General features: G+C 58.4%; 1 protein-coding gene across 1 annotated transcript in view; it reads right to left on the bottom strand.

Annotated features, from left to right (window-relative positions):
* Positions 1–369: 369 nt before the first annotated feature.
* LOC149428664 (very long-chain acyl-CoA dehydrogenase, mitochondrial-like) overlaps positions 370–11310 on the bottom strand; it is a 29439-nt gene continuing 18498 nt past the window's right edge. Inside the window, 12 exon segments of the mRNA XM_089667140.1 lie at positions 370–477; positions 1146–1218; positions 1618–1662; positions 1664–1691; positions 1882–1979; positions 2086–2187; positions 4069–4131; positions 4305–4391; positions 4916–5020; positions 5409–5607; positions 7524–7646; positions 8286–8415. Of these exon segments, the coding sequence (XP_089523266.1) occupies positions 401–477; positions 1146–1218; positions 1618–1662; positions 1664–1691; positions 1882–1979; positions 2086–2187; positions 4069–4131; positions 4305–4391; positions 4916–5020; positions 5409–5607; positions 7524–7646; positions 8286–8415 (1130 nt within the window). The 3' untranslated portion in view covers positions 370–400.

The following is an 11310-nucleotide window of genomic DNA, read 5'->3' as shown; positions in this document are numbered from 1 at the left end:
CTCAGCCTCACATTCCTCCTTTCCCCCCAACATCACACTCAGCCTCACATTCCTCCTTCCCCCCCAACATCACACTCAGCCCCACATTCCTCCTTCCCCCCCAACATCACACTCAGCCCCACATTCCTCCTTCCCCCCCCAACATCACATTCAGCCTCACATTCCTCCTTCCCCCCCCTCAAACATCACACTCAGCCCCACATTCCTCCTTCCCCCAACATCACACTCAGCCCCACATTCCTCCTTCCCCCCCAACATCACACTCAGCCCCACATTCCTCCTTTCCCCCAACATCACATTCAGCCTCCAGGACCGCCCCCAGACATCACACAGAACATGGGGGGGCACTCTCCACCTCCTTCCCTGTATCACAAGCCAAGCCCTGTGGGCGGAGTCACACCTACCTGGACAGCACCACGATCATGGCGTACAGATCAATGGCAGCGTCAGCAACTCTGTGCAATATGAACTGCTCATCTGTGGAGGGAATGAGAACCAATCAGTGGAGAGACCACACAAAGTGGGAGGAGACAATACCACCTAACTGACATGAATCGGTCATAAATGGGAGTGGCTCCGAGAAGGATGGGTCACCGTTATGTTGGTGCAATCAGATCCTGACTTTCCTTTGCCCCGCCCCCTCCTGAGTCTTCCATTAGTTTTCTAATGTAATGTGTAGGGCTCGGAGGTGGGAAGGGGCGGGGCAGGAGACGCAGCTCCTCAGGGGCGGGGCAGGAGACGCAGCTCCTCAGGGGGGACCTCACCTGCTGGGTTGTCTGTATATAGGGAATCGATATTCCCATCTCATGTCTGAGCGCCACCATTGATTGGGGCACTCAAGGATCCCAAGCCATTCCCTGATTGGATGAGATGGAGAGGAGGGACAGTGAAGTGTCAAGGTCCACCCCCTCATCTTGTGTTCATTGAATGGCTGTGCCAAGTGAGCGCCCCCCTGTGGTCAGTGTGCAGAGATCACATGACCCTGATGGCAGAGTCACCATAATCAAGGGGGTGCAGAAAATATCCCCTCCCCCCCAATACTACCCCTGACCAAGCTGGACTCATGTGACCAAATCTGGAGAACTCCCATTGGTGAGAGGGGATCTGGGGCCCACGCTGCCGTGTTACTATAGAGACAGCCATACCCACAATCCTCTTCCCGTATCTGACGAGGATTTCCTCCACCACCAACCCGAAATCTTCCAGAGCGCCAACAGCCTGAAAAAAGGAAGAAGACAGAACGTGTCATGCTCCACCCCTTTCACCATCTGCCCCTCCCTCTCTGGGATACACTTTACAGCCAACAGGCAGAAGAGGGATAGGACAGTGGGCGGTGCCAACAACAACCAATCACAGTTCAAAAAAACTAAATCTGAGAGGGACCCCATCACTCACCAGATCACCGACCCCTCCTCCACCATCACTGACTCCTCCCCCCACCAGGTCACTGACCCCTCCCCCAACCATCACCCACAGGTCACTGACCCCTCCACCACCCACCAGGTCAGCAACCCCTCCATCACTCAATAGGTTACCAACCCCCCTCCATCACCCACCAGGGCACCAACCCCTCCATCACTCACTAGGTCACCGACCCCTCCCCCCTCCGTCACTCACCAGTGCTGCACTCTTCTCCACCTCTGGATGGACGTGTCCCTTTAAGGGTGAGTCCTGTGCCCAGACCGGCCTTCCTACAGGTAGAAAATGAGACAATATGAGAGCCAGCCCCACCCACCCCATATCCAATACTGCCCCTCCTTCCCAACCTACCCACCCCTGCAAATCTGTTACTGTCTCCTCCACCTATTAACCACTCCCATTAATATTACTGCCCCCTCCTCCTGCCCACTTATTACCATATATATGACCCCTCCCCCTCACCTTTTGGCTCTCCGCACCCCCTCCCTCAGCAGGAGTTGGGAGTTGCTCAGTGGACTGGTGATGGCCTTCTGGAGAGATTTCAGCTCCTTCCCAGCGCTCTGCGGATCCATGAAGGGTGAGATGGTTATGGCGGCACAGTGGGGGAAGGGTATGGGGGGTGCTGGAATTAGCAGCGGGGGCAGTTGTGGGGAGCAGACGGGGTACCTGCAGTCCATTAAGGGAAACAAACAGCCTCAGGATGTCATTGGTTCCTTCAAAGATTCGGAAAATGCGCAAATCACGGAGAACGCGTTCCACTCCGCCATCCTGGAAGAAGACAAGAGATGGGACACACACAGCAAAGACAACCCACCAATCCCATGGCTGGCTGAGCCCGACCCCGGCAAAGGCCAGAACCCAACCCCCGGGGCCCAGAACCCAACCTTGGCCGAGGCCAGAGCCCAACCCAGGGCCCGACAGAGGCCCAGAACCCAACCCCCAGGGCCCGACAGAGGCCCAGAACCCAACCCCCAGGGCCCGACAGAGGCCCGGAACCCAACCCCCAGGGCCCAACACAGGCCCGGAACCCAACCCCCGGGGCCCGGAACCCAACCCCCAGGCCCGAAAGAGGGCCAGGGCCCAACCCTGGCCAAGGCCAGAACCCAACCCCCAGGCCCCGACAGAGGCCCGGAACCCAACCTCCCGGGGCCCGACAGAGGCCCGGAACCCAACCTCCCGGGGCCCGACAGAGGCCCGGAACCCAACCTCCCGGGGCCCGACAGAGGCCCGGAACCCAACCTCCCGGGGCCCGACAGAGGCCCGGAACCCAACCTCCCGGGGCCCGACAGAGGCCCAGAACCCAACCCTGGAGCCAAGCAGAGGCCAAAACCCGAACCCCGGTTATAGGGCCTGCAGAGACCAGAAGCTCAGTCTTAGAGCCCACAGTGACAACCCACCAATCCCATCGCTGGCTGAGCCCAACCAAGGGCAGAGGCCAGAACCCAACTCCAGAGCCCAGTTGTAGGGCCTGCAGAGACCAGAAGCTCAGCCTTGGAGCCCACAGTGACAAGCACTCAACCCAATCCCAAAGGTTGGCAGATTCTGGCTGCCCAACTCCAGATTGTGCAGTGACTGGACTCTCAGAGCCCGCGGAGGCCGTCCACCCCATCCCAAAGGTTGGCAGATTCTGGCTGCCCAACTCCAGATCGTGCAGTGACTGGACTCCTGGAGCCCGCAGAGTGAAGCCACCCCATCCCGGAGCCCGCAGAGTGAAGCCGCCCCATCCCGGAGCCCGCAGAGTGAAGCCGCCCCATCCCGGAGCCCACACAGGCCGACCGCCCCATCCCAGAGCCCACACAGGCCGACCGCCCCATCCCAGAGCCCACACAGGCCGACCGCCCCATCCCAGAGCCCACACAGGCCGACCGCCCCATCCCAGAGCCCACACAGGCCGACCGCCCCATCCCAGAGCCCACACAGGCCGACCGCCCCATCCCAGAGCCCACACAGGCCGACCGCCCCATCCCAGAGCCCACACAGGCCGACCGCCCCATCCCAGAGCCCACACAGGCCGTCCGCCCCATCCCAGAGCCCACACAGGCCGACCGCCCCATCCCAGAGCCCACACAGGCCGTCCGCCCCATCCCAGAGCCCACACAGGCCGTCCGCCCCATCCCAGAGCCCACACAGGCCGTCCGCCCCATCCCAGAGCCCACACAGGCCGTCCGCCCCATCCCAGAGCCCACACAGGCCGTCCGCCCCATCCCAGAGGCCACACAGGCCGTCCGCCCCATCCCAGAGGCCACACAGGCCGTCCGCCCCATCCCAGAGGCCACACAGGCCGTCCGCCCCATCCCAGAGGCCACACAGGCCGTCCGCCCCATCCCAGAGGCCACACAGGCCGTCCGCCCCATCCCAGAGGCCACACAGGCCGTCCGCCCCATCCCAGAGGCCACACAGGCCGTCCGCCCCATCCCAGAGGCCACACAGGCCGTCCGCCCCATCCCAGAGCCCACACAGGCCGTCCGCCCCATCCCAGAGCCCACACAGGCCGTCCGCCCCATCCCAGAGCCCACAGCCCTCTACAATGGAGAATAAGGCCTGAAGCCCCCCAGACAGGAGCAGCGCAGTAATAGGGGACGCGGCGCTCTCTTATGGCATCTCTCTGCGCACTACACACACTGGAGGGGAGATGGCGCCAGCGCTCACCTTCATGAATCCGGTTCCTCCCAGAAGTTGGATACATTCATCGGTCACGGCCCAGGCCGCCTCCTGAGAACACACAATCGGCAGACATTACAGATCACAGAGGGGACCAATGAATCTGCCGCCCAGAGCAGCCAATCAGGTTCTCCCTTTCATACACAGGAAACATCGGGGATGAACTGGATTGGCTGCAACAGGCAGAAAGTCACATGACAGTGTGAAGAGTGACAGGTCCTCACCGAGCCGAAGACTTTACTGATGGCGGCTTCTATCTGGAAGTCTTTGGCCCCGGAATCCATGTTGGCGCTGATCATGTACGCCATCGACTGAGGGAGACAATGGAGACAGGAAATGAGACCAACACCCCCTACATGGGGGGGAGGAGAGAAGAAAGGAAGGGCAGGGCAGAGGGAAGGTAGGCGGGGACTGATGGGTAATAAGGAATCCTACAAATGGCAGTTGGGATGGCAGATTGAATTCAGTCTTGGTGTCAGATGAGGATGGGGGTGTTCTACCAGCCACCCAATCCCACCCCAGCCAATGGTCAGGCAGTACATGACCACCATGGGAGGAGACAAATGGTTCCATTGCCAGTAATGAGATGCAGAGACGTGTCCACCAACAAGATGTCTCCTAATTGGTCGCTCTTGGAGAGATCAGCCCCACCTATGGTCAGTCATACCACCCCAGTGTTTTGGGACCAGATGATACCCCATATGATGTTGGGGATCAGGTGTGGCCCCTGGGTGCTGCCCGGTGAAGTCCATACACCTCATGTCAGGTGAAGCGTGAGGATGACCATCTGACCCCAAACATTACACGGGAGGGCAACAAATCACAGGCTGGTTACCTCGGTGACATATTGCAGGACCGCCATACGCGCCAACTTCTCCTGAATGACTCCGAACGTGTGAAGCTTACTTCCAAACTGCGTGCGATTGGTGGCGTGATCCACCTGAGGTGTCCAATGGGAAGAAGGACAAGTTACCACCAACACAGAGCCCCTCCCATTACACATAACTCCTCCCACTACTCACTTCTTGCCATTATTCACGATTCCTCGCACCTCATACTTCCTCTTCACTTTTATGACTCCTCCCACTCCCTCCTATAATGATCATGACTCCTCCCACTCCCTCCTGTAATTATCACATGACTCCTCCCACTCCCGTTCTCCATGAGCAGTCCTCCCCAATGGTCACTTGTGTAACATAAAACCTGATCACACAACTCCATAAACTTTGACCAATTACTGATTACAGCTCCACCCATCACTCCGTTTAGTCCCTCCCATCACTCCACACTTGGCTGCCCCTGGTGGCGACATGGGATGCTGCACTCACCGCTCTTTCGATCATCCCCTTCATGGTGCCGGAGAGGGCGGCTGCCATCCCAAAGCGCCCATTGTTCAGAATATTCATCGCCACCTTGAAACCATTTCCCTCGCCACCGAGAACGTTCTCCGCCGGGACCCGGACCTCATCGAAGTGCAGAGCGGCTGTGTTACTGGCCCGGATCCCCAACTTCTTGTCCGGGGGGCCACTAGGAGAGACCCCAACCATTGTCAAAGGTCAGCTTGAAGCCACGTAGAAGGAGAGCAACTGCAGGTCAATACAGACCACTGATCTCTACCACTGAGGGGTCCCCACCACATACTGGCCCCAGTGCCTATTGCAGTGTACACCATGGAGACCCCCCCCCCCCCAATACAGACCACTGATCCCCACCACTGAGTGGTCCCCACCACATACTGGCCCCAGTATCTATTACAGTGTACACCATGGAAACCCCCCCTAATACAGACCACTGATCCCCACCACTGAGGGTCCCCACCACATACTGGCCCCAGTGCCTATTACAGTGTACACCATGGAGACCCCCCCCCCCAATACAGACCACTGATCCCCACCACTGAGGGGTCCCCACCACATACTGGCCCCAGTATCTATTACAGTGTACACCATGGAAACCCCCCCCAATACAGACCACTGATCCCCACCACTGAGGGGTCCCCACCACATACTGGCCCCAGTATCTATTACAGTGTACACCATGGAAACCCCCCCCAATACAGACCACTGATCCCCACCACTGAGGGGTCCCCACCACATACTGGCCCCAGTGCCTATTACAGTGTACACCATGGAAACCTCCCCCCCCCCCCAATACAGACCACTGATCTCCACCACTGAGGGGTCCCCATTACATACTGGCCCCAGTACCTATTACAGTGTACACCATGGAGACCCCCCCCAATACAGACCACTGATCCCCACACCTGAGAGGTCCCCACCACATACTGGCCCCAGTACCTATTACAGTGTACACCATGGAAACCCCCCCAATACAGACCACTGATCCCCACCACTGAGGGGTCCCCACCACATACTGGCTCCAGTAACTATTACAGTGTACACCATGGAAACCCCCCCCCCCCCAATACAGACCACTGATCTCCACCACTGAGGGGTCCCCATTACATACTGGCCCCAGTATCTATTACAGTGTACACCATGAAGACCCCCCCAATACAGATCACTGATCTCCAACCCTGAGGTGCCTCCACCACTGAGGGGTCCCCACCACATACTGGCCCCAGTACCTATTACAGTGTACACCATGGGAAACCCCCCCAATACAGACCACTGATCCCCACCACTGAGGGGTCCCCACCACATACTGGCCCCAGTAACTATTACAGTGTACACCATGGAAACCTCCCCCCCCAATACAGACCACTGATCTCCACCACTGAGGGGTCCCCATTACATACTGGCCCCAGTACCTATTACAGTGTACACCATGGAGACCCCCCCCAATACAGACCACTGATCCCCACACCTGAGAGGTCCCCACCACATACTGGCCCCAGTACCTATTACAGTGTACACCATGGAAACCCCCCCTATACAGACCACTGATCCCCACCACTGAGGGGTCCCACCACATACTGGCCCCAGTAACTATTACAGTGTACACCATGGAAACCCCCCCCCCCCAATACAGACCACTGATCTCCACCACTGAGGGGTCCCCATTACATACTGGCCCCAGTACCTATTACAGTGTACACCATGGAGACCCACTCAATACAGACCACTGATCCCCACCACTGAGGGGTCCCCACCACATACTGGCCCCAGTAACTATTACAGTGTACACCATGGAAACCCCCCCCCAATACAGACCACTGATCTCCACCACTGAAGGGTCCCCACCACATACTGGCCCCAGTATCTATTACAGTGTACACCATGAAGACCCCCCCAATACAGATCACTGATCTCCAACCCTGAGGTGCCTCCACCACTGAGGGGTCCCCACCACAAACTGGCCCCAGTACCTATTACAGTGTACACCATGGAGACCCCCACAATACTCTTCACCCCAACCCGAGTCCTGATATTACGCCATGAAATCCCACCTGCCCCATAGACCACCATATTCCCATCACTCACTGGGTCACACCTTCTCCCCTTTCTACGATAAATGCCGTGATCTTCTCCTTCATCTCTCCAGTGGACGGGTCAGGGATTTGGGTTTTGGCAAAGACTGTGAACACGTCTGCGATTCCTCCATTACTGTGAGAGAGAAGACATGTGGTAACACATGAGAGATGAAAGTTATCTGGATGAAGACTGGACCACCATGAGAAGCCAACACACACCAGATTCCCCGAGACTGGACCGCCACGAGAAGCCAACACACACCAGATTCCCCGAGACTGGACCGCCACGAGAAGCCAACACACACCAGATTCCCCGAGACTGGACCGCCACGAGAAGCCAACACACACCAGATTCCCCGAGACTGGACCGCCACGAGAAGCCAACACACACACCCGAGACTGGACCACCACGAGAAGCCCACACACACCAGATTCCCCGAGACTGGACCACCACGAGAAGCCCACACACACACACACCAGATTCCCCCGAGACTGGACAGCCATGAGAAGCCGACACACACCAGATTCCCCCGAGACTGGACAGCCATGAGAAGCCGACACACACCAGATTCCCCGAGACTGGACCGCCATGAGAAGAACACACACACACCAGATTCCCCGAGACTGGACCACCATGAGAAGCCCACACACACACACACCAGATTCCCTGAGACTGGACCACCATGAGAAGCCCACACACACACCAGATTCCCGAGAATGGATGTACACCGATATAGAAATCCGCCATATTGGGCTGGAAATGTCCACTCACCTGATCCAGAGTTTGCCCCCATTCAGGGTATAGAACCTTCCACAGGGGCTCTTCTTCGCTGTGGTTCGGATGGATGCGGCATCAGATCCGCTGGAGGGTTCCGTCAGACAAAAGGCTGCAATCGTTTCACCTGGATGGAAAGGTAACAAAATGACATCCACAGCTACTGCCCTGCTACCCACCAAACTACCCCCCAATCTACCCCCCAACTACAACCCAACTACCCCCCAAACTACCCACCTCCCCCAAAATCCCTATAGACCAAGACCCTCTGAATTGCCATTTAACCCCCTTTACTGCCTCCTACAAACCCCTACCCACTATTACCCCCCCTCACCTCCTCCTACATACCCCTACCCACTATTACCCCCCCCCCCACCGCCTCCTACATACCCCTACCCACTATTCCCCCCCCCCACCTCCTCCTACATACCCCTACCCACTATTACCCCCCCTCACCACCTCCTACATACCCCTACCCACTATTACCCCCCCCCACCGCCTCCTACATACCCCTACCCACTATTTACCCCCCCCACCGTCTCCTACATACCCCTACCCACTATTCCCCCCCCCCACCGCCTCCTACATACCCCCTACCCACTATTCTTCCCCCCCCCCACCGCCTCCTACATACCCCTACCCACTATTCCCCCCCCCACCGCCTCCTACATACCCCTACCCACTATTCCCCCCCCCCCACCGCCTCCTACATACCCCTACCCACTATTACCCCTCACCGCCTCCTACATACCCCTACCCACTATTACCCTCCCCCCCTCACTGCCTCCTACATACCCCTACCCACTATGACCCCCCCTCCTCACTGCCTCCTACATACCCCTACCCACTATTACCCCCCCTCACCACCTCCTACATACCCCTACCCACTATTACCCCCCTCACCACCTCCTACATACCCCTACTCACTATTCCCCCCCTCACCTCCTCCTACCCACTATTACCCCCCCTCACCGCCTCCCACATACGACTACCCACTATTACCCCCCTCACCGCCTCCCACATACGACTACCCACTATTACCCCCCCTCACCGCCTCCCACATACGACTACCCACTATTACCCCCCCTCACCGCCTCCTACATACCCCTACCCACTATTACCCCCCCTCACCGCCTCCTACATACCCCTACCCACTATTACCCCCCCTCACCGCCTCCTACATACCCCTACCCACTATTACCCCCCCTCACCGCCTCCTACATACCCCTACCCACTATTACCCCCCCTCACCGCCTCCTACATACCCCTACCCACTATTACCCCCCCTCACCGCCTCCTACATACCCCTACCCACTATTACCCCCCCTCACCGCCTCCTACATACCCCTACCCACTATTACCCCCCCCTCACCGCCTCCTACATACCCCTACCCACTATTACCCCCCCTCACCGCCTCCTACATACCCCTACCAACTATTCCCCCCCCCCTCCACCGCCTCCTACATACCCCTACCCACTATTCCCCCCTTAACCGCCTCCTACATACCCCTACTCACTATTCCCCCACCGCCTCCTACATACCCCTATCCACTATTACCCCCCCCCCCTCATCTCCTACATATCCCTAACCACTATTCCCCCCCCCCCCCCCACTCACCGCCTCCTACATACCTGTACCCACTATTACCCCCCCCCCCCATCTCCTACATACCCCTACTCACTATCCCCCCCCCCCACTCACCACATCCTACATACCCTTACCCACTATTCCCCCCTCACCTCCTCCTACATACCCCTACTCACTATTCCCCCCCTCACCTCCTCCTACCCACTATTACCCCCCCTCACCTCCTCCCACATACCTCTACCCACTATTACCCCCCCTCACCGCCTCCCACATACGACTACCCACTATTACCCCCCCTCACCGCCTCCCACATACGACTACCCACTATTACCCCCCCTCACCGCCTCCCACATACGACTACCCACTATTACCCCCCTCACCGCCTCCTACATACCCCCTACCCACTATTACCCCCCTCACCGCCTCCTACATACCCCTACCCACTATTACCCCCCCTCACCGCCTCCTACATACCCCTACCCACTATTACCCCCCCTCACCGCCTCCTACATACCCCTACCCACTATTACCCCCCCTCACCGCCTCCTACATACCCCTACCCACTATTACCCCCCCTCACCGCCTCCTACATACCCCTACCCACTATTACCCCCCCTCACCGCCTCCTACATACCCCTACCCACTATTACCCCCCCTCACCGCCTCCTACATACCCCTACCAACTATTCCCCCCCCCCCCCTCACCGCCTCCTACATACCCCTACCCACTATTCCCCCCCTCACCGCCTCCTACATACCCCTACTCACTATTCCCCCACCGCCTCCTACATACCCCTATCCACTATTACCCCCCCCTCACCGCATCCTACATACCCCTACCCACGATTACCCCCCCCTCATCTCCTACATATCCCTAACCACTATTCCCCCCCCCCCACTCACCGCCTCCTACATACCTGTACCCACTATTACCCCCCCCCCCCCCCCCCCCATCTCCTACATACCCCTACTCACTATCCCCCCCCCCCACTCACCACATCCTACATACCCTTACCCACTATTCCCCCCTCACCTCCTCCTACATACCCGTACCCACTATTACCCCCCCTCACCTCCTCCTACATACCCCTACCCACTATTCCCCCCCCCTCACTTCCTCCTACATACCCCTACCCACTATTCCCCCCCCCTCACCTCCTCCTACATACCCCTACCCACTATTCCCCCCCCTCACCACCTCCTACATACCCCTACTCCCTATTCCCCCCCCTCACCTCCTCCTACCCACTATTACCCCCCCTCACCTCCTCCCACATACCTCTACCCACTATTACCCCCCTCACCGCCTCCCACATACGACTACCCACTATGACCCCCCTCACCGCCTCCCACATACGACTACCCACTATTACCCCCCCTCACCGCCTCCCACATACGACTACCCACTATTACCCCCCCTCACCGCCTCCTAC

Source organism: Staurois parvus, unplaced genomic scaffold (genome assembly GCF_062004578.1).
Source record: "Staurois parvus isolate SC_StPar_1 unplaced genomic scaffold, SC_StPar_1.0 ptg003051l, whole genome shotgun sequence".
NCBI classification, from domain to species: domain Eukaryota; kingdom Metazoa; phylum Chordata; class Amphibia; order Anura; family Ranidae; genus Staurois; species Staurois parvus.
This window is presented reverse-complemented; position numbering and strand designations above follow the sequence as displayed.